The sequence below is a fragment of the Monodelphis domestica genome, chromosome 1 (genome assembly GCF_027887165.1).
Source record: "Monodelphis domestica isolate mMonDom1 chromosome 1, mMonDom1.pri, whole genome shotgun sequence".
NCBI lineage: Eukaryota > Metazoa > Chordata > Mammalia > Didelphimorphia > Didelphidae > Monodelphis > Monodelphis domestica.
The window spans coordinates 302656807-302680052 of record NC_077227.1 but is presented as its reverse complement, the minus strand read 5'-3'; the positions used below and the strand labels follow the sequence as shown (position 1 = coordinate 302680052).

Below are 23246 nucleotides of genomic sequence, written 5' to 3'. Positions count from 1 at the left end.
AAAACAGTGAAAGAATTAGATGTTCTTTTTATTGTAATCATAAACCATAATTGCAGGGGACTAATGATGAAACCTTTTGATAGAAAGGCAAAGAACTCAGTGTAGAATGAGATATATTTTTGCATGTGGCTAGCCATATTTTCCAGATTTATGTCTTTTTACTATTCAGAGGTTTGTCTTTATTTCATTTTCATTTTGGGGGAGAGGTGTTTTTGAGATGATGGTGAGAGATGTGGGTTTTTGCCAATTGTAATGTATTACAGGATATAAAATTGCTAACTCCAGAGCAGTTTGAGTTTTGAATGCTGAAGTCAGAAGCCTGATCTTAGTGAATTTGCAGGAGAGAAAATGTAAATGCCAAATATTGCTGACTTTTTTTTTTTTAATTTAAAACCCTTACCTTCCGTCTTGGAGTCAATATTGTGTATTGGCTCCAAGGCAGAAGAATGGTAAGGGCTAGGCAATGGGGGTCAAGTGACTTGCCCAGGGTCACACAGATGGGAAGTGTCTGAGGCCAGATTTGAACCTAGGACCTCCCGTCTCTAGGGCTAGCTCTCAATCCACTGAGCTACCCAGCTGCTGTATTGCTGACTTTTAAAAAGGAATTTAAAGAGAGTAAAGATGATAATTGACTGCTAAGGTAAAATCAAGTTTTTTCCTTTTTTTTTTTAAAGATGAGGGAGATATAAATATGTTTGTAGGCAGCTAGGAAGATAGATAGCAAGAGAATGAAAATTTGAGCTGGTGAGGATGATAATGGAGACATTCTGTTGCAGGATGTGTGAGAGAATAGGATTGTGTCCTTCACACTTACTCTCACACACACACACACACACACACACACACATGTATCTATATCATGTTAGAGCAATGTGAGATGAGCAGAAGAGAGACCTTATCAAATAGTTCCAGTTTTTTTGTTAATTATAATGTAAACTCTTCAATTCTGAGGTAGCATGAGTTTTTAAAGAAAGAATATTGATATTGTGTTATAGTTTTTATGCACTAGCCTGCCACAGAGAATTTTCTTTAACTTTAATATCCAAGTCATTTCTAGTTTGGAGAGAGATGTTTTTCTCCAAATTAAATTAACATAATTTTCCCATGCCTTCTTACATATTCTCTTGTCAAGATCATTTGAGGTTATATTATATGAATCTTGAAGAAAAAAAAATCACAAGTAGAAATCCAGTTTGAGGTTAACATTTCAGAATAGTTGAGCAGCAAATTCACCATCTTATTCATTTTGCTTCTCTCTCAGTATCTTAATCCTTTTCCAGTGGAGATGGGTGAACCATTGCTTCTGGGGATGTACAAAGAAAAGGTGTGTCTGGAGCCCAATCTAGAAGTATTCTTTCCTCTGAATTTTACTTACTAAGATTAAACCATTTCCCTAAGAAAGATCTTTTTTGTCTTTATTTTACTTTCCAACCAGAAAGAATGGAAAAAAGAATTTTTAGACCAGAGGAATATTATTTATTAATATTGATGAGGATCTAAAAAGATTTTAAATATATTTAAAGAGCCTTGAAACAAGAAATTTGGAGCACTTGCTGTGGTTTGTGGGAGACTGAATTGTTTAGGGAAGAGTAGAATGCTTTGCTTTAGTGATTTCTCAAATGAAATTAAGTAACATAAGGTTGTAGCAAACCCAGTAGTCACAATTCTATAAGTAATGCAAGTTTGAGGTTTGTCAAAGTATGTCAAGATCAAGGTCAATATGTCATTTTGTCACGGTCAATTGTTACAAATAAAAGAGTGGTTGGCGTAAACTATGACCTCAGAAATATGGTTTCAAGATATTGTCTTGAGTTGAATCAAATATAAAGTGGTCACCAGGGAAAAATTCCCAAATATGAAATATACCCAAGTCAGCTGGGTTTTTATGGAGATTTTAATTAATACAAATAAGGAATTAATGAAAGAGTAAGAGGAAACAATGAGAAAAGGGCTAGGCCAGCCCAGGCCAGCCTAGGCCAGCCTAGGCCCAAGCCCTAAGAGAGAGATCAGTCAGTCTTTTATCCACTCACCACAAGATTTGTCCCAAGCAAGATTCTAGTGTTCAGAGAGACCCAGCTACTCTAACTAATTTGAGCTCCAATTCAGCTTTGGCAAACTGAATCTCTAGAGGCCTTTTCTGACCTCCTTTTAAAGAGAATTTTCTCTTATGTCACCCCCCCTAAGTTCTCACATCTACACAGTAGACATTTTCACAGGACAGACCATTCTTAATTCACACCTGAGTAGACTGAACTTTTGAGTAATTCACACCTGAGTAGACTAAAATCGCACACCTCTTGTTAAGCTTGCTTGACCCTTTAGTGATTAATTTGACCTTCATAGGTACTTAGCCCTTTTTTGTATTAGATCTAAAAATAGATGTAGCTTAAGTGCTTGGCCTCACTATAAGTATGGGTTAAGTACTTTTCATTGTTCAGTAAAGAGTTTACAACTTTATCTTCCCCTAAAGTATGCTTAAGTATGGGTGGAGTAGAGTTCTCACATTCCTGATCAAGTACCTTCATTGTTTAAAATGGGGAATAGTCTTAACCAAATCTTCTGAAGTAGGGTCTGAGAATTTTTATGATTCACATAATATGACAAGGTTACAAGGAATTGAAGAATAGAAGAGAGAGGATACTTTTGTGGTTCAGTTGTTTTAAGTCATAATTGTGACTCCATTTGAGTTTTTTTGTTTTTGTTTTTGTTTTTGTTTTTGTTTTTGTTTTGCCAGAGATATTGGAATAGTTTGCCATTTCCTTCCCTACAATTTTACAGATGAAGAAATGGAAGCAAACAGGGTTAAGTGACTTGTCCAGCATTACAAACTATTAATTATCTGAGGTCACATAGTATCCACTGCACTACTTAGTTGCCCAGAGAAGATAATATAGAATTGAATTGGTTTATGAAAGGCTCAAGATTAAGAAAGGAGGAGAATGTGGGCTGAGGGATGGAGAGATTAGAGAAGAAAGTGAGCCAAATCAAGATTTGGGGTTCTAAGACATAAAGGAATTTTGGTGATCATAAACAAGGATTTTGTGGGTGATGGCAAGATCAAGAATGTAGTTCTCTTTGGCATGAGGTTGAGTAGAAGCGTAGGGCTGAAATAGATCATAGATGGTGAGCCAGGTACTGAACTCATTGAGAAAGAAGGGTGAATTGTTGGTTGGTAGCTTCCAGGTTTGTTGTTAAATTTGGATAGCTTTAACCTTAAAGGAGAGAAGTTACTGTGGATGGTGGTAGAGGGAGTCATTGAAAGTAGTTCTGATGAACAGGCTTGCTAGTTATCTTCATATATTATCTATTTTGATTCTTAAAATAATCCTGTGAGTTAGCTATTATTCCCGTTATGCAGAAAAGGAAACCACTGTTTTGAGGTTCTATAACTAGAAAACCAGGGTTTCTTCACAATTCCAAATACAATACAGTGTGCATTATACCACATTGCCTCTAAAAAGCCATTCATTGTTCAGAAACCAAAGGTATTAGGTAATGAAGTCAAGTCAGAAAGAATTATTAAATACTTCCTATTATGTGCCAGGCACTGTGCTAAGCTGTAGAGATACAAAGGGGAAAAAAACCCAACTAAACAACAACAAAATTTCTACTCTCAAGAAGCTTACAGTGTAACGGGGGAGACAAAATGCCAACAATTATGTTCAAACAATATAAAGTCAGGAGAAATAGATTATTTTAGATGAAAAACACTAGGATTTTTTTTTCACTCCAGTACTATCTTATTGCATTTCCCCTCAATTACATGTAGGTATAATTTTTGGCCTTTCTTTTCTGGCATTTTACTATCCAAAAAATTTTTCCCCCTCCCTCACTTCTTCTCTGAGATGGTTAAGCAATTTGATATAGGTTATTGATATGTGCTATTATATAATATTTCCACATTTGTCATATTATGAAAGACATATTACACATATGAGAAAAACTTGTTAAGAAAATAAGATAAAAATGGTTTGTATTCAGATTCCATCAGTTCTGGTGGTGAATAGCATTTTTTATCATGGGACCCTGGCATTAAAAAGGTTTTGGAAAGATTTTAGTTGATATTCAGAGTCAGAGAAAAGCTAGGAGAACCAAATGAGGAAGGAGCGAGTTCTATGTATAAAGGATGGGAAAGGAGGGATAACGAGTGAAAACTCCCAGAATTGAGAGATAGAATATTGTATAAGAGGAATGGCAAAGAGGTGTAAATATCACTGTATTAAAGAGTGTGCTGGTAAAGAGTAAGAAGATTGGTAAAGTAGGAAGTGGCCAGGTTATGAAGGGCATTAAGGATAGGTCATTCATAGACAATAGGGAGAAAGTCATTAGGGGTAACCTGATGGAAAAGATGGGAGGAGATGAGATCAAGGATGCATGTGGAGTAGGCCTTGGCAAGACGCTCCAGCTCTTCTTGTGAGACAAGAATGAAGAAGGACCTAGTAGAGGAAATTGTCTGAATGATATGGGCTAAGGAGGAAGGGACAAGAGGGAGCTCTTTGTAATATATATATATGTATATATATATATTATGCTAATACAAGGAAAGTTTCTCATCTGAAAAGAATAGGGGGCAGGGAACCTATGGGAAATTTGAGATTTTAAGACATGGATAAGATGGCTCTCTTGGAAGGAAAAGAAATACTTTGGGGAGGAAAAACTTTGAGGATGTAGAAAACAAAAGACATGGGGGCAGCTGGGTGGCTCAGTGGATTGAAAGCCAGGTCTAGAGACAGGAGGTCCTAGGTTCAAATTTGGCCTTGGACACTTCCTAGCTTTGTGATGCTGGGCAAATCACTTAACCCCCATTGTCTAGCCCTTACTGCTCTTCTGCCTTGGAACCAATAGACAGTATTGATTCTAAGATGGAAGGTAAGGGTTTAAAAAAAAAGACATCAGTCAACTTAAAAAAAACCCCATAATGGTGAGTAGCATAGTGTATCTATTAGAGAATTATATAAGGATCATCTTGCTGCCATTAGGACCTAGTTGAGATTATGTAGTAAATTTGTAGTAGATTCAACATGGTTTCATGATTTTATCCAGTTTCATTCAGTAGCATGCAAGAGAGAAACAATAATCTTAAATTATACTTTTACAATATAGGATGATGGAATATTAAAACATGTAAATTGATATTCAGAGGGAGAGAGCTAACAACTACAGGGAATCAAGAAAGTCTTTATGGAGAAGGCCTTTTTTCTAAAGCAGATTTTTTTCAAGGTCTTTTCTTATTAAGATTGTTTTATTATCTTTTCATGTTTTCACATTTAAAAATATTTTTGTATCATGTATTTTCCATAGATTTCTACACTCATTCTTTTTTCAAAGAATAAAACCTCATAATACCATATGAAAATTCTTTATGAAACTAAAAAACATTGCAGTATTCGCTTTCAATTGTTTTGATGTTACTCTTGTTCTTTCCATTTACATTATTATTTTGTATCTTGTTTCTCATGATTCTGCTTACTTCACTTTGCATCAGTTTGCATGTCTTTCCATATTTATGTATTTGTCTCCATATTGTAGTAGTGGCAGTTCATGAAAAATTTGGCAAAAGGAAAGGCTTTAGAAGCAATTGTTAGATAACTTTCTAATTTCTTTCCCTGCCTCCCTGATCAAGATGTGCTGAGGACTTTGTACTCTATCCTATGCAAGGGTCCAGATGGTTTAAATATGTTAGAGAGAGATGTATAGAAATAAATATCATACAAGATAAAATGTGATCAGGGCAAAGAAAGGAGTGAGGTAAAGTACTATAAGAAAGTGCAAGGAAGGAAGGAACACTTTAATCTCAGGGGACAAGGAACAACTTTCTGGAGATGGCAACTTTCTTGGACCTTGAAAGAAAAATTTCAGTAGGTAGGGATGCTGAGAGAATCCATTTCAAGTGCTTGTGTAGGTACATGGAGGCAAGAGAATTAAGTGCATGTTGATATAGAATAGCTAATAGTCCAGTATAGTTGAAATATGAATGTAAAAGGGAATGAGAGTGAGATAAGGTTGGAAAAACAGTTTGGAACTGGTTGTGAAAATGAAGAGAAGTTATGTCAAAGTACTTTACAAGCTGTATTTACACTATTTAAAATAAAAGATTTGTTGCTATCACAGAGTTATAAATAGCCAAACTGCTTTTGTTGTTGTTTTATAGTGGAATACCTTTTAAAATATTTCCATTAAAAATATAAACTCAAAGTTTTGGGTTTGTTTTAATAGGTGAATGTTTATGTGCTGGGGAAAACATTTCTTCTTTTGGCCAGAGAACTCTGCATCAATGCTCCAGCAATAGGTATGTTTTTGTTGTCTGAGTATTTGGACAGTGCTTGTTTTCTGAAAGAGTACTGGTTTTTTTTAAAAGCCAGAGAATAAAGTACCATGGTCTTTGAAGAAGTAGAAGGGGTAGGGAAGGAGCACTTGAAAATCCAGAGATTTCCCAGGTAAGGAAATTTTGTAAAACCATAAAAAGCCCATCATATTTAAGACCTACTCTAAGTACAGAAACTTGAATATTTGGTTGAAGCTACTACCAGATGTGGGTTTTGGGAGATGACTAATCCTTTTGGAGGCAATTTGTGGGGTAGTTGCATATATTAGAAACTATTGGGCTTATGTAAAATTTTCTGGGTTTACTGTCTTGAAAAGAGGGTTATGTAGTCCTTTCCCAATCAAATATAACTCTTTTTTTTCCAGATGAATATTGTCAGCACCACTTTTATTTTCTCTTGGAAGTTCTTATGAGTGTGCTCCTTCTAGAATATTTTTATTTCAAAGGAAGTCCATATCACTTAGCTATTGGGAGGGAGAGAAATTGGAGGTAGTTTTTTCTCCTTTAATTTTTCTGCTAACATTATCTCAGCGATAATTGTTCATAAATTATGCGCAGTCCTTAGTCCTCTGGTGGGCAAACCATACATTAGGCACTCAGAATTACTAACACCAATTTAATCATGTAATCAAAACTATCATTTTACCTATATAAGAATCATTATGTCTAGCTACTAAGGAAGGATGTCAGAAATCTTATGTCATAGACATAAGAAATCTATTTAGAAGATTGTTTATTATTAGTTGCTTAATACTTAGTGCAAAACAAGCAAACAAATTGCTTCCATTATGATTTTGAGTCCTGGCCATGTAGAAAGATAGAATTTGATGACCTGCATAGATTTTAGTCTTAGAAGCTATCTTGGAAATCATGTAATCCAATCCCTTCATTTTACAGATAGATTCAGGAAAATGAAGTCACTTATATAAAGTTACACAGGTAGCAGAGCTAGCATTTGTACCCAGGTTTTCAGATTCCAAATCTAGCACTTTTCCTGTACCATAGTGCCTTCCACCTGCTCAGTAACTTTTTATACTACTTTGCATATATCTTTTCTGGAATGATAGCATGTAGAAGGATCTAAAGAGTTGGGGCATGACTGGTGGAAGGAGAATGAGGAAAAGGAATAATAAATAGAAGATAGGGGTTCATTGGTTGTCAAGCAAACTAAGGGCATCAGTATTACAGGAGTGGATTTCAGAAATGCCCCAGAAAACCTGTTAATTTTATTGGAAATGGCTATGGCATAGGTACATTCAAGAAATTCAAGAAAGAGATATTAATTGTCAAATTTCAAGAGTCCTCTAGGCCATTCATCATCCCAGAGTCCTGGAGGGGGGGGGGGGACCAAGGATACTGATAAAAGCATTTATTAAAGTAATTTGATGTGTTTAGACTCTGTGGCCTCTATAGTGAAAGCTTTCTTGTTATAGATTCTACCCCAGGCACTGTACACCAAGGGACCATCAGTGTTTTTCCAAAATGAATCAACTACTTGAAAATGCTAAATAGCATGAAAGGTAACAGATTAAGGCAGGCACTTTGTAAATCATATTTTAATTTAATATGAATATATACTTAGCAAACTCTCAACCTCATTTATTAATACATTTTAACTTTTATTGCTATTTATCTTACTCTTATTATTGTAATTATTTAACTTCAATTTTTTCTAAAGCAGTGGTTCTCAACCTTTCTAATGCTGTGACCCCGCAATACAGTTCCTCATGTTGCAGTGACCCCAAACCAAAAAATTATTTTGGTGGCTTCTTCAAAACTGTAATTTTGCTACAGTTATGATTTGGAATTTAAATACCTGTAAATTCTCATTGCTACAAATCAAACATAATTTAAACATAGTGATTAATCACAAAAACAATATTTAATTATATGTTGAGAAATATTAATCCAGCAGGAGGCAGCCTGAGTGCTGGGGCAGGAGGTAAGTCCTGCCTGGGGAGGGGGTCTGCAGACGCTGCCTTCTTCTTCCTGTCGTCTCTCTCCAGCTCGAGCGGAGGCTTAACTTTGCTGGGGTTACTCAGCTCTGTTATCCCCTCCAGGAGTTATCCGCTCCAGGACTCATTCTTAACCCTTCCGGAGCCAACGCCTGGGTGCTCTCTCAGGGTCTCTGTTTGAGTCCGGTCTCCAGGCAACAGGGTAAATCCATTGCCCCTCATAGGGGGAGGGCTGCTGATAGGTAACTAATATTAGTACAATGTGCAGCCAGCAGGGTCCCTGTTCTTTCCAAGATCTTGCTGTAAAGTAGCGCGATTTCTCAGCGGCTAAAGCCATCAGAAATATGTATTTTCCAATGGCTTTAGGCGACCCCTGTGTTTTGGTTGTTCAACCCCCCACCGGGGTAGCGACCCACAGGTTGAGAACCGCTGTTCTAAAGTGCCAGAAACAGCAAGATTAGTGGCAAAAAGGGTACTATAAATAATTATTACCTGCATTGTTTGTGTATCTGCCTTTTTAAGTAGACATAGAAGACTAGGACACTCTATAAAGAAACTGATTTTCTACATTAAACATAGTAGTTACCTTTTCTTTAACTAGTTTTAAATCTTTGCTCATTTTATAGCCACTTTATATCTCTATTGCTTACAACATTTCCAGGCATAGAGAAGGCCCTTAATAAATTCTTATTGACTTGACATCTTAAAAAAATTGTGCCTAGGATTTTTCTCCATTCTGTTGCTTCATGAAGATGGTTTTATCAGTTATGAATGATTTTCCACTTCTGTTTGAAATTTGGCAATGTACCATCATTGAAGCAACTTGCTGAAGTGAATAAAGAGCTGGCTAAAAGCCAGGGAGAACTGGGTTCAAGACCTGCCTCAGACACATCCTGGTTTTTTTATTCTGGCCAGTAGCCTTCAGCCAGTGGTATAGAACTCAAATAGAAATAGGGGCCAATAAACCCTACACATATGAATTGTATTTTTAGTTATTTTGTTAAATATTTCCTAATTACATTTTAATTTGGTTTAGGCCAGACTCCATGGAGTCCATGTGTATTTGATACCTCTGCTCTTTTTTTTTTTTAATCCTTACCTTCTGTCTTGTATTAGTTCCAAGACAGAAGAGAAGCATGGGTTAGCTATGTTGGCAAACCTATAACACATGCCAGAGGGGCTTCTCCCTTCCCCCTCTCCACACATGTCTGAGAACATTTTTCACATGACCCGCCCCTCTGCCCAGCAGTCCAATGGGGGTGCTTCCTCACTCTCCTGTTTGGGGTAAGATGTGGGGCTCACATGCAGTGTTAGGGTTGAGTTTGGCCACTCAGTCTCTAAAAGATTCACCATCACTGGACTAGGCAATGACTTGCCCAGAGTCATACAACTAGGAAGTGCCATAGGGCAGATCTGAATCCAGGACCTTCCATCTCTGGGACTAGGTCACCTAATAGCATCCCTAAGTAAATCTTTAAAATTATGATTTGGGGAAAATGTACTGACCTATATTAGTTGATGGAGGCATATCCTGACCTGGGACTTACTATACTAATGAAATTATAGGTCCATTTCTTCTATCAGGTTTAATATCCCAAGACACTGAATTTTGTTATATATAATAGATTTCACTTTTTCATATAGCCTATATATTCTTTCCCTTCCAGAAAACCATTTCATTTAATAAAGATTTTTTTTTTGTAAAGAGAAAAGAAAAAGAGGAGAGAAAAAAGTGTCAGCAAAACTAAGCAATACATTGAAAAAAATCTGACAATATATGGAATGTTCCTCACCTATGAGCCCTATCTTTGCAAAGAAGATTGTTATCTTTTCTTTGAATCAAGCTTGTTCCTTATAATTTTAAGCAATGGATTTTCAACCCCCCCAAGATTTTCTTGTTATTAAATGATATTATTTAAAATATTACTTTATCCATAGCTGTAGAGTTCTATACTATATAAGATAAAGTTCTCATTGAGAATTTAGTTTATGCTCATGTTATAAATTGTTATTCTAATATAATTAGGAATTTTTAGATCTGTGGCTATAGATCCCTATTAGCTCAGTAAGAGAAACAATCCTGGGGAATATCTTTTGCCTTTTGAGATTGAGATAAAACATGTTATTTAATTGATGTTATTTATTATCAGATACTGCCTCATTATTTACTTCCTATGTTATTTTTTAAAAAATATTTTTATTTATTTATTTTTTAAATTTATTTTTAAATTTTTATTTGGTCATTTCCAAACATTATTCATTGGAAACAAAGATCATTTTCTTTTCTTCCCTCCCCTCCCTCCCACCACCTCTCCCATAGCCCATGCGCAATTCCACTGGGTATCACATGTGTTCTTGATTCAAACCCATTTCCATGTTGTTGGTATTTGCATTAGAGTGTTCATTTAGAGTCTCTCCTCAGTCATATCCCTTCCACCCCTGTAGTCAAGCAGTTGCTTTTCATCGGTATTTTTACTCCCACAGTTTATCTTCTGCTTGTGGATAGTGTTTTTTAGATCCCTGCAGATTGTTCAGGGACACTGCATTGCCACTAATGGAAAAGTCCATTACCTTCGATTGTACCACAATATATCAGTCTCTGTGTACAATGTTTTCCTGGTTCTGCTCCTTTCGCTCTGCATCACTTCCTGGAGGTTGTTCCAGACTCCATGGAATTCCTCCACTTTGTTATTCCTTTGACCACAATAGTATTCCATCACCAACATATGCCACAATTTGTTCAGCCATTCCCCAATTGAAGGGCATCCCCTCATTTGCCAATTTTTGGCCACCACAAAGAGTGCAGCTATGAATATTCTTGTACAAGTCTTTTTCCTTATTATCTCTTTGGGGTACAAGCCCAGTAGTGCTATGGCTGGATCAAAGGGCAGACAGTCTTTTATCGCCCTTTGGGCATAGTTCCAAATTGCCCTCCAGAATGGTTGGATTAATTCACAACTCCACCAGCAATGAATTAGTGTCCCTACTTTGCCACATCCCCTCCAGCATTCATTACTTTCCATAGCTGTTATGTTAGCCAATCTGCTAGGTGTGAGGTGATACCTCAGAGTTGTTTTGATTTGCATCTCTCTGATTATAAGAGATGTAGAACACTTTTTCATGTGCTTATTAATAATTTTGATTTCTTTGGCTGAGAACTGCCTGTTCATGTCCCTTGCCCATTTATCAATTGGAGAATGGCTTGATTTTTTGTACAATTGATTTAGCTCTTTGTAAATTTGAGTAATTAAACCTTTGTCAGAGGTTTTTATGAAGATTGTTTCCCAATTTTTGCTACCCTTCTGATTTTAATTACATTGGTTTTGTTTGTACAAAATCTTTTTAATTTGATGTATTCCAGATTATTTATTTTGCATTTTCTGACTCTTTCTAAGTCTTGCTTGGTTTTAAAATCTTTCCCTTCCCAAAGGTCTGACATGTATACTATTCTATGTTCACCTAATTTACTTATAGTTTCCTTCTTTATGTTCAAGTCATTCACCCATTTTGAATTTATCTTGGTGTAGGGTGTGAGGTGTTGTTCCAAACCTAATCTCTCCCACACTGTCTTCCAACTTTCCCAGCAATTTTTATCAAATAATGAATTTTTGTCCCAAAAGCTGGGATCTTTGGGTTTGTCATAAACTGTCTTGCTGAGATCATTTACGCCAAGTCTATTCCACTGTTCCTATGTTACTTTTAAAAATAGCACTGAATGAATTTTAATACATCGATTCCACCAATTTCCAAAGCCTTATTCTTCTTTAAAAGAAAGCTTAGGTATATCAGCAAAAAAACCCCTGAGATTGTCAATGTAATAAGTTTTTTACTTAAATGACAAATTTCCTTTAAATCAGAGCCACCCAGACAACTTTGGAAAATAAAAGCAGCATTTTTCACATTAGAAATAAAAATCTGGTGGTTGGGCAGGGTTTTGTATCTTTTTTTGTGACTTGGAATTATCATAGGATAATTGATAATAGAGTTGGAAGATCCCTGGAGCCATTTTGTCCAAAGGTTTATTTGAATCTTTGTATGCTATGGAATATGAATATTTGTATGCTATGGAATGATTAAAACATGAAGGAATAAAAAAAAGATTGAATATACAAATATTTAGGGTAAACAAAAATGATTTATATTTCACAGGTTCATAAACAGCTTTATTTTGGAACATTTTTTCAAGGTCAGTCATAATCTACAAGTTAGTTGTCTACATATAGAATAAATAAAATAGAACTAAATGCAAGAGCATTCTTTTATTTAGACTGAGAGGCTGCTATTTTAAGAGCAATGTAATAGCTGAACATGAAACAGCTGTAGAAGTTTCTAGTTTTGAACAAGTCCCTTTCATGTTCATAGCAGTATTGAAATACAATCCTCATAAGTTGTCTCATGCATAGAAAATGAGCTCTGGAATCTGTCCTCCTTGGACTCCAGTGCCATTGGTACTATCTGAGGAGCATTGGAACTGAAACGTCACTTTTCCACACTGAACTTCAGTCATTCCCTCTTGTCCGAAGTAACTAAGTTCATTACCATCCAGGATGGCACTAACATTATAAAATGTATCTTGTTCAATTTGAATTGGATGTTCAAACCAGACTGAGAATGTATTACTGGATCCATCTGAGAGGAACTTGGTCAGATTGTGAGCAAGAACAACATTTAGCCGTTTAAGTTCAATTTTCACACTGTACTCAGCTTTCCCACAGCTTGATCCATATAATCCGAGTCCTGCAATAAATATCCTTTTATCTACTGCAAACTGGATGCTGTCACATCGTCCCCGGTACCTCCATTGATTGCTCCGATATGCAGATGATTGAAATCGGTGGCATCTCTGAGGAGCAAGGCCTTTCCTTTTTGTCAGTGGAAACTCTAACTGTGGTTTCTTGGTAGCTGTATACCAGAGGAATATGCTTCGTGTCTCTTCCAAGGTTAGAATATCTGATTGAGCAGCACCATTGGCAAACTCCTCCAGTGTCATAGTTGGAATTCGTACTAAAAATAAAACTCTTCCCAACACTTTCCTCTTATTTCTTGGTGTAATTGGCAAACCTTCTCTTTTGCATTCAGCTTCTGCCCAATTCAGAACAGCTTCAAAGATAACCACCTCCTTGGTGTTTAGTGATTCCCTGGTCAGGATAATCTCTAATGTTTGTTGATCTATTTCACAAAATCCCTCTGACTTTAATGCCATCTCTGCTTGAGCATCAATCACTTCCCAGCAACGCTGGGTCAATTCAGGTTCCTCAAAGAGTCGGCTCTGGGAGAGCAAAACACAAGCATTTTTTGCCTCTAAACTAGTCTCCAGAAAATGGACACAAGCTTTTGCTAAAGCTGGAACAATATACTTCTTGGCAGCATAAAGAGTTGCAAGCACAGTGTCAGCTTCCAGGTCAATTTCATCACTATACATGTACCTAGTCAGAGTAAAACACAGATATAAGAAAGCACTGGTGGGGAAAGGAGTGGAGCATTATTATTTTAAATAGCAGGGTATACTCTTACCAGAAAATATCCTTTTAGAATGTGCGAGATTAGTGATTTACCAGCTAAATTGTTATCTATTGTGGATTTACCCGGCAGTTTTAGAAATAATATGGATTTCATTGGTCCTTAGTGTACTGCCTTTCCTCTAATGAGTACTCAGTATACTTTAATTGATGATGATGCAGCCTAAGACCCTATAACCACTTTGTAATTTCAAGGCAAGACTTACTTTAACAAGATGAGAAAAGCTGCGGGTTCCACATCAGGTATATGGATTTCAGATTTGACTTCTGCAAGATCACCGTAAAACATGGCATAGAAGACAGAGCTGCCAACTGCCAGCACATACTGTGAAGAAAAACATCTTGCCAGTAAATAGCTGTGCTCAATCTAATTAAATTCACTAGTCAATAAGAGTATAAAGAACTGTGAATACCTTCATCTAAACAAATTTGGCTTTGGTGGCTTGGTATAATTAAGGTTTTTGGAAGCAATTTCATGTTATATGAAATTCCATTCTAAAAGGTTCTATGTCTCCTCTAGTAGTTTATGTGGGAGAAAACAGTTCTACAAACCTTATGAGCAGGGACTCGCTTTGATGCCTCCAGAGGGCCAATGATAAAGTGCACATCGGCCATGAGTTCATTATTGAACATCATTGCATTCCTGGAAATTGCAGAGAAAAAAATGCTTAGGTCTGCGTCTTAACAAACATTTTAGCATACAGTATGATTTTCTCAATCTTCTTCACTGGAGAATATATATGTATAAACCTGGACAGAAGCAGATGCTAGATCTTTAGACTAGTTAAAGAGAAAAAAAGCCAGAATATCTTTATCCCATCTTCCTCTTTTGCAGCAATCACTACAGATGGTGGTGAAACTGCTGTATGAACATTAAACCACTACCCAGCACCACATTTTCTCCCCAATTTTAGATGGTCCCCTCTGGTAAAATATCTTCCCAGTGAGGAGAAAGATCTTTCAGAATCTGAATACATCTGGTCTGGCTTCTTACCTCTCTCGGAGAGTAGGATAGAATGACTGCCAGTTGGTACTTTCTAAGTTATTGTTAAGGCTTTGCACTTGTGCTGGTGGTGGAGATTGTGCTGTTTGATGAAGATGAAGGATGCTATTCTTGGTATTGGCTACAGTGATTGTGGTAGCAGTAGTAGTGGAATTACTGTTTGTGATGTTGGTATTAGCACTGGTAGAGTAAAGTTCTGCAGCCATCTTCTGCAGGGACAAGGGTCCTACCTCATAGCATACTGGCACCTTGCCATTAGCTGTCACATTCTTTTTGGACTCCTTCAAGGTTACTGGAAGGAAGAAGAAAGAAAGTCAAATAGTACATAACTGACACTGAAGGAACCTGGGGCCAGAGGCATGAATGAGAATTTACCACTGAAAGGGCTTAAATAGAACAAAACAACCCAAGGGGCAAAAGAACTGATGACCAATGCTCACCTCTTTTTGTGTGGAGCTGAGCTTCAGGCCTGAGGCAGGGTGGCCAAAGTGGTGGAGCCCTCCAGGGATGGTTGCAAATAATCCAGTAACAGCAGCTGTACAAATCCAGAGCCCTTTGTAGCTGAGAAAGCAGGCACCTTGCCTGCCCCTCAGCCAAACACTAGGCTTAGTTACAGGAATCAGTTTTTTTGTGTTTGTTTGTTTGTTTGTTTGTTTGCACCCAGGCACCACCACAGTGGAAGAGAGCTTCAAATTAGCCTTAAATCAAAAAGGGTTGAACACAGATTAATCCCCGGTTAGTTTCCAAACTGGAAATTCCTAGGCTGTGAAAACTGCTAGGCATCCTCTCTTGGCGGGCACCCTCCGGCATAGCTTGTAGATTCCGTAGGCTGGGCGCAGGGCGGGGCTGGTCCTGGTGTGGGGCTCTCAGGAACCTGAGCTAGTAGTGACACGGAGCTGTTTTGTTTTTTTTTTGCCTTCGGCCATTAGGATCACTTCTGCACTTAATTTGCAGGGGCAACTTCGTAGAGGGTACTGGGGGACTGGAAGTAGAGCTATTTGTCATTCAATAGGTGCCAAGTCCAGTTCTGGTACCCTCCCCCTCCTGTCTGCCCCCTCCCCCGCCTCCCCCCCTCTTTCCTTCCCTCCCTTCCTCCCAGTTCTCTTCTCTCCCTCCTTCCTCCTTCCTCTCTCGAGCCGCCCTAGTAATTTCCAGCCTTGGAGTACGTCAGCAGGAGCAGCTCCAATGAAAAGAGCTGATGAACCTAGGCTCCCCCCATTTTCCTTCTCTCTTGCCCAACCCAGACAATATGTCATTCTTCCCCAGCTCTTCACCCATTCCCCACTCTCTACCATTAAGGAAAAGGGGTCTCTAAGTGGGATGCAATTGTGGTACCCCACCCCCACCTCCACCCCTCATCCTATGAAGGAGACTGGGGAGGCTGGTAGCTCTGGAGGCCTAAGGGCCTGGTGGGGGCGGTGCTTCTGGCTCCTTTCAGCCTTTTCCAGAGCCTTCCCCAGCTGTGGAAACTGCCACAGCCAGGGGCAAAAGAAGAAATGGTAGCGGTAGCGTAGTCGTCACCTAGGCTCTGGCAGTGTATGGAGCTTGGTGCCCCAGAGAAGCTTCAGTAACAGGGAGTGGCCGCAGCAGAGTTCGAACCCCTCCCCCTCCCCCCAAACCCCCATCCCCCGCACACTTCCTTATTACTGTGTCTATGGGGCTTCAGGCTGCAAAATATTTTTCCCAGTGCTCCTTCCCTGCACTGAGAGGATGTGGGGCCATACCTGGCTCTCAGCAGCTGATTTCTTTCCACTCTTTCCAGGCTGGGAAAGTTTGCACAGAAAGCTGCTTGGTGGAGTCAGAAGCCATGATTACTGAGCTGGGAGGGGAGGGGCTTGGGGTAGCTGTGCATCCCTGACAGGCTTGGCTTGGCCTGCTCTGCTGGCCTGAGCCCGCCTGCCTGGTAGGGCCAAGGGAGGGTGCTCTTGCTCTCCTGGGCCCAGCCCTCCCCCTCTCCCACTTTCCTCCCTTCCTCTTTCCCACTCCTCCCCCCCTCTCGCCACCCGCCTTCCCTGTTCCTGCTCTGTCTCCCACAAAGTCGCAGCCCAGGATCTAGCGCCCCCACAAGCTGCTGCTGATTGAGGTTCCCCAGGGAAAAGGAAGGAACTTTGTGAATGTGACTTCTGGGCCTTTTTGTGATGTTGTCTCCAACCAGGAGGGAAGCTGAACTGGCCCTCACCCCTGTTCCCATCTTCCCTAACTTTGCTAGGGAGTTAATCTGAGAAATCACTGATGACTGCAACCCACTAGAAAAACTTGCCATGTTACTTGCTTTTATATATATATATATTTATATATGTATATATATATATATATATATACATATATAAATATATATATATATATAAATATAATGTTTCTCATTTAACCACACTTGCTTCTTTAATGGAAAGTGTGTTTTCCCTGCGTTCAAAGAACACAGTACAAAAACCTCATAATCAGGATTCAACATTTTGTGTATTTGTAACAGCCTGGCAGTGCTACTACTTTTCCTTCTGGATTAGGATCTGTGGTTCCAAAAGGAGTGCAATTTTTTTTTTAAACCCTTACCTTCCGTCTTGGAGTCAATATTGTGTATTGGCTCCAAGGCAGAAGAGTGGTAAGGGCTAGGCAACGGGGGTCAAGTGACTTGCCCGGGGTCACACAGCTAGGAAGTGTCTGAGGTCAGATTTGAACCCAGGACCTCCCATCTCTAGGCCTGGCTCTCAATGCACTCAGCTACCCAGCTGCTCCCAGGAGTGCAAATTTAAGTGAAATATCTGGAAGGAATGGATTGGTTTAAAAACCTTTGTCTTTAAGGGAGGCATTTTGTCCAATATTTGAATTTCCTCTCTCTTTGGTTCTGATAGAAAGCTTGTTGGTATGTGTGGGACAAGATTCCTTCCAATTGCTTGTCCTTTTTCTAGCTTCATCTATTAAACATAATCATATTTTCTTTTCCTTCAGCTTTGAAATGAAGCACAAAACAAAGATATTTCTGGTAGTTTTGCTTCTTTGAGATTGTTCTTTGGGGCTTCTAATGGACAGGAAAGATTTAGCTGTGATATTATTGTTAGATTGTGAATAAATAAAACAATTCTTCAGAGAAATTTATTAAAAAATTAAGAATGGACATTTTAGAAAATTTGACCATATACCATTAGAAATACATCTGTCAGGGTTTACTGCATGGTGTATATTTGTAGCTGATCTAGCTTTTAAAAAATAGCAACAGTAACATTGTTTTTCTGGTTCTGCTCACTTTACTTTTCATCAATTCATGTAAGTCTTTCCAGGCTTTTCTGAAATTATCCTGTTCATTTCTTTTGGTGCAATAATATTCCATTACATCCATATACCACAATTTGTTCATCCATTTCCCAAGCAATGGACAACTCCTTGGTTTCCTTATGTTTGGGCCATGTGATGTTATAAAAAGAATATTGGACTTGGAATCAGAGAATGTTAGTTCAAATTCTGTCTCTGCCACTATTTTACCTGTGTGTTCAATGTGCAAGTCATTTAACTTTTACAAGTCTCAATTTCTTCATGTGGAAAAAGAGGAAATAGATGACTTATCAGACCCTTCTACCTCTTTATCTCTAATATTTTATGTTTTTTTTACTTTCTTTTTTTTATTTTATAGTATTTTATTTGATCATTTCCATGCATTATTCATTAAAGACAAAGATCATTTTCTTTTCCTCCCCCCCACCCCCCGTAGCCGACGCGTGATTCCACTGGAATCAAGAACATGTGTTCTTGATTCGAACCCATTGCCATGTTGTTAATATTTGCATTAGAGTGTTCCTTTAGAGTCTCTCCTCTGTCATGTCCCCTCAACCTCTGTAGTCAGGCAGTTGCTTTTCCTCGGTGTTTCTACTCCCACAGTTTGTCCTCTGCTTATGGATAGTGTTTTTTCTCCTAGATCCCTGCAGATTGTTCAGGGACATTACACTGCCACTAATGGAGAAGTCCATTATGTTGGATTATACCACAGTGTGTTTGTCTCTGTGTACAATGTTCTCCTGGTTCTGCTCCTCTTGCTCTGCATCACTTCCTGGAGGTTGTTCCAGACTCCATGGAATTCCTCCACTTTATTATTCCTTTTTGCACAATTATATTCCATCACCAACATATACCACAATTTGTTCAGCCATTCCCTAATTGATGGGCATCCCCTCATTTTCCAATTTTTGGCCACCACAAAGAGAGCAGCTATGAATATTTTTGTACAAGTCTTTGTGTCCATTATCTCTTTGGGGTACAGACCCAGCAGTGCTATGGCTGGATCAAAGGGTAGACATTCTTTTATCGTCCTTTGTGCATAGTTCCAAATTGCCCTCCAGAATGTTTGGATCAGTTCACAACTCCACCAGCAATGAATTAATGTCTCTACTTTGCCACATCCCCTCCAGCATTCATTACTTTCCATAGCTGTCATGTTAGCCAATCTGCTAGGTGTGAGGTGATACCTCAGAGTTGTTTTGATTTGCATCTCTCTGATTATAAGAGATGTAGAACACTTCTTCACGTGCTTATTAATAGTTTTGATTGCTTTATCTGAAAACTGCCTATCCATGTCCCTTGCCCATTTATCAATTGGGGAATGGCTTGATTTTTGTACAATTGATTTAGCTCTTTATAAATTTGAGTAATTAAACCTTTGTCAGAGGTTTTTATGAAGATTTTTTTCCCAATTTGTTGTTTTCCTTCTGATTTTAGTTACATTGGTTTTGTTTGTACAAAAGCCTTTTAATTTGATGTAGTCGAAATTATTTATTTTACATTTTGTGATTCTTTCTATGTCTTGCTTGGTTTTAAAGTCTTTCCCCTCCCAAAGGTCTGACATGTATACTATTCTGTTTACCCAATTTACTTATGGTTTCCTTCTTTATGTTTAAGTCACTCACCCATTTTGAATTTATCTTGGTGTAGGGTGTGAGGTGTTGATCAATTCCTAATCTCTCCCACACTGTCTTCCAATTTTCCCAGCAGTTTTTATCGAATAGTGGATTTTTGTCCCAAAACCTGGGATCTTTGGGTTTATCATATACTGTCTTGCTGAGGTCGCTTTTCCCCAGTCTATTCCACTGATCCTCCTTTCTGTCTCTTAGCCAGTACCAAATTGTTTTTATGACTGCTGCTTTGTAATATAGTTTGAGGTCTGGGACTGCAAGGCCCCCCTCATTTGTGTTTTTTTTTTCATTATTTCCCTGGATATCCTTGATCTTTTGTTCTTCCAAATGAACTTCGTTATGGTTTTTTCCAAATCAGTAAAGAAATTTTTTGGGAGTTCAATGGGTATGGCACTAAATAGATTAATAAGTTTGGGTAGGGATGGTCATTATTATATTGGCTTGTGCTATCCATGAGCAGTTAATGTTTTTCCAATTGCTCAAGTCTAGTTTTAGTTGTGTGGCGAGTGTTTTGTAGTTATGTTCATATAGTTCCTGTGTTTGTCTCGGGAGATAGATTCCTAGGTATTTTATTTTGTCTAAGGTAATTTTGAATGGGATTTCTCTTTCTAGTTTTTACTGCTGAGCTGTGTTGGAGATATATAGAAAAGCTGATGACTTATGTGGGTTTATTTTGTATCCTGCAACTTTGCTAAAGTTGTTGATTATTTCAATTAGCTTTTTGGTTGAATCTCTAGGATTCTTTAAGTAGACCATCATGTCATCTGCAAAGAGTGATAACTTGGTCTCCTCCTTGCCTATTTTGATGCCTTCAATTCCTTTATCTTCTCTAATTGCTACTGCTAGTGTTTCTAGTACAATGTCAAATAATAGAGGTGATAATGGGCATCCTTGTTTCACTCCTGATCTTATTGGGAATGCATCTAGTTTATCCCCATTGCAGATGATATTAGCTGTTGGTTTTAGATATATACTGTTTATTATTTTTAGGAATGACCCTTCTATTCCTATGCTTTCTAGTGTTTTTAATAGGAATGGGTGTTGTATTTGATCAAAGGCTTTTTCTGCATCTATTGAGATAATTATGTGGTTCTTGTTGGTTTGCTTGTTGATGTGGTCAATTATGTGGATGGTTTTCCTAATATTGAACCAGCCTTGCATCCCTGGTATAAATCCTACTTGATCATGGTGGATGACCCTTCTGATCACTTGCTGGAGTCTTTTTGCTAGTATCCTATTTAAGATTTTTGCATCTATATTCATTAGGGAGATTGCTCTATAGTTTTCTTTCTCTGTTTTTGACCTTCCTGGTTTTGGAATCAGTACCATGTTTGTGTCATAAAAAGAGTTTGGTAGAACTCCCTCTTTGCTTATTATGTCAAATAGTTTGTATAATATTGGGATTAACTGTTCTGTGAATGTTTGATAGAATTCACTTGTGAATCCATCAGACCCTGGGGATTTTTTCTTAGGAAGTTCTTTGATGGCCTGTTGGATTTCATTTTCTGATATGGGATTATTTAAGAATTCTATTTCTTCTTCTGTTAATCTAGGCAGTTTGTATTTTTGTATATATTCATCCATATCACTTAAATTGGTATATTTATTTCTATATAATTGGGCTAAGTAATTTTTAATGATTGCCTTAATTTCCTCTTCATCAGAGGTGCTGTCCCCCTTTTCATCTTTGATGCTGTTAATTTGCTTTTCTTCCTTCCTTTTTTAAATTAGATTGACCAGTACTTTGTCTATTTTGTTTGTTTTTTTCAAAGTACCAGCTTCTTGTCTTATTTATTAAATCAATAGTTCTATCACTTTCGATTTTATTAATTTCTCCCTTAATTTTTAGGATTTCTAGTTTGGTTTTCTGCTGGGGTTTTTTAATTTGGTCACTTTCGAGTTTTTTTATTTGCATTTCCAATTGATTGATCTCTGCTCTCCCTAGTTTGTTAATATATGCACTCAGGGATATGAATTTACCTCTGATTACTGCTTTGGCTGCATCCCAAAAGGTTTGAAAGGATGTCTCGCCATTGTCATTTTCCTCGATGAAATTATTAATTGTTTCTATGATTTCTTCTCTAACTAAACGATTTTGGAGTATCATATTGTTTAGTTTCCAATTAGTTTTTGATTTAGTTTTCCATGTACCATTACTGATTGTTATTTTTATTGCCTTGTGGTCTGAAAAGGCTGCATTTATTATTTCTGCTTTTCTGCATTTGTGTGCCATGTTTCTGTCTTTGTGAATGTGCCATGTGGTGCTGAGAAGAAGGTGTATTCCTTTTTATCCCTATTATTTTTCTCCATATGTCTATTAATTCTAATTTTTCTAAGATTTCATTCACTTCTTTTACCTCTTTCTTATTTATTTTTTGATTTGATTTATCTAAATTTGATAATGGTTGGTTCAAGTCTCCCACTAATATGGTTTTACTGTCTATTTCTTCCTTCAGTTCTCCTAGTTTCTCCATTACAAATTTGGGTGCTATATTATTTAGTGCATACATGTTGATTAGTGATATTTCCTCATTATCTAAAGTCCCTTTTAACAAAATATAATTACCTTCCCTATCCCTTTTGATCAGGTCTATTTTTGCTTTGGCTTTATCAGATATCATGATTGCCACTCCTGCCTTCTTTCTGTCAGTTGAGGCCCAGAAGGTCTTACTCCATCCTTTAATTCTGACCTTTTGGGTGTCTACCCGCCTTATGTGTGTTTCTTGGAGACAACATATGGTAGGGTTTTGGATTCTAATCCATTCTTCTATTTGTCTCCGTTTTATGGGTGAGTTCATCCCATTCATGTTCAATGTTATGACTGTCACTTGTGGATTCCCTGGCATTTTGATATCCTTCCCTAATTCTAACCTTTCTTCTTCAGCTCTACCTTTTAGTCCAGTGATTTACTTTAAATCAGTCCCCCTTGTATTTGCCTTTCTACCCCCCTCCCTTCTTATTCCCTCCCTTATTTTCCCCTGTAGTCTTTTTAAAATTCCCCCCCCCCCCAACTTCTCCCTCCCTTGTACTGCTTCCCTCCCCACCAGTCTGTTATTTACCGTTCTACTCCCCTATAGGGCGCAAATCTATTCTCTTCCCCAATGGATTGGATTGTTGTTCCCTCTTTGGGTCAGTTTCAAAGTACGTAAGAGTTGAGTATTTCCTATCTCCAACCTCTTTACCCTTCCAGTGTATTGATGTTCTCCCCCCTCCGGCCATGAGCTTCTTTGTGACATATAAATTTACCCGCATTTGTTTCTTTTCCCATTTCTTTTAGTCATAACCTCTTTTCTTTTTTAGCTTTAGTCATGTATATATATATATATATATATATATATATATATATACATATACACTTGTATATGTATTTATGTATGCATATATCTATATACCTATTTATGTCTTGTCCTTTCATCTTATACAGTTTGTCACTGTTCCCTCTGAGTGTAGTTCTTCTAGCTGCTTAGGTGATAGCAACAGTTTTTAAGAGTTGCCAATGACCTCTTTTCTTATAGGGATACATATCATTTTAATTTATTGAGTATC

The 23246-nt window shown here is 37.7% G+C and overlaps 2 protein-coding genes across 10 annotated transcripts in view; one reads left to right on the top strand and one right to left on the bottom strand.

Annotated features, from left to right (window-relative positions):
* BRF1 (BRF1 RNA polymerase III transcription initiation factor subunit) overlaps nt 1-23246 on the top strand; it is a 207169-nt gene that overhangs the window by 63697 nt on the left and 120226 nt on the right. For 3 of the 6 annotated variants that reach the window (XM_056811075.1, XM_016426513.2, XM_056811077.1), the window contains 2 exons: nt 1262-1324; nt 6217-6289. The exons of 1 other annotated variant lie outside the window; for it this stretch is intronic. In XM_056811075.1, coding sequence (XP_056667053.1) covers nt 1262-1324; nt 6217-6289 — 136 coding nt within the window. The remainder of the gene's footprint in view (nt 1-1261; nt 1325-6216; nt 6290-23246) is intronic. 2 more of the 6 variants (XM_001363975.4, XM_056811076.1) reach the window with 1 other exon arrangement.
* BTBD6 (BTB domain containing 6) lies at nt 12396-16717 on the bottom strand. 4 transcript variants are annotated; one of them, XM_007473315.3, is made up of 6 exons: nt 16527-16717; nt 15243-15784; nt 15033-15094; nt 14352-14442; nt 14006-14124; nt 12396-13706 (listed from the first exon to the last, which is right to left on the bottom strand). In XM_007473315.3, the coding sequence occupies exons 3-6, from the start codon at nt 15056-15058 to the stop codon at nt 12674-12676; spliced, it is 1269 nt and encodes a 422-aa protein (XP_007473377.1). In that variant the 5' UTR covers nt 15059-15094; nt 15243-15784; nt 16527-16717; the 3' UTR covers nt 12396-12673. The 4 variants fall into 4 exon arrangements, with proteins under 4 accessions (XP_007473377.1, XP_056667057.1, XP_056667058.1 ...); XM_056811079.1 differs by having other exon boundaries at nt 14794-15094; nt 16527-16715; XM_056811080.1 differs by having other exon boundaries at nt 14794-15094; nt 15243-15681; nt 16527-16715.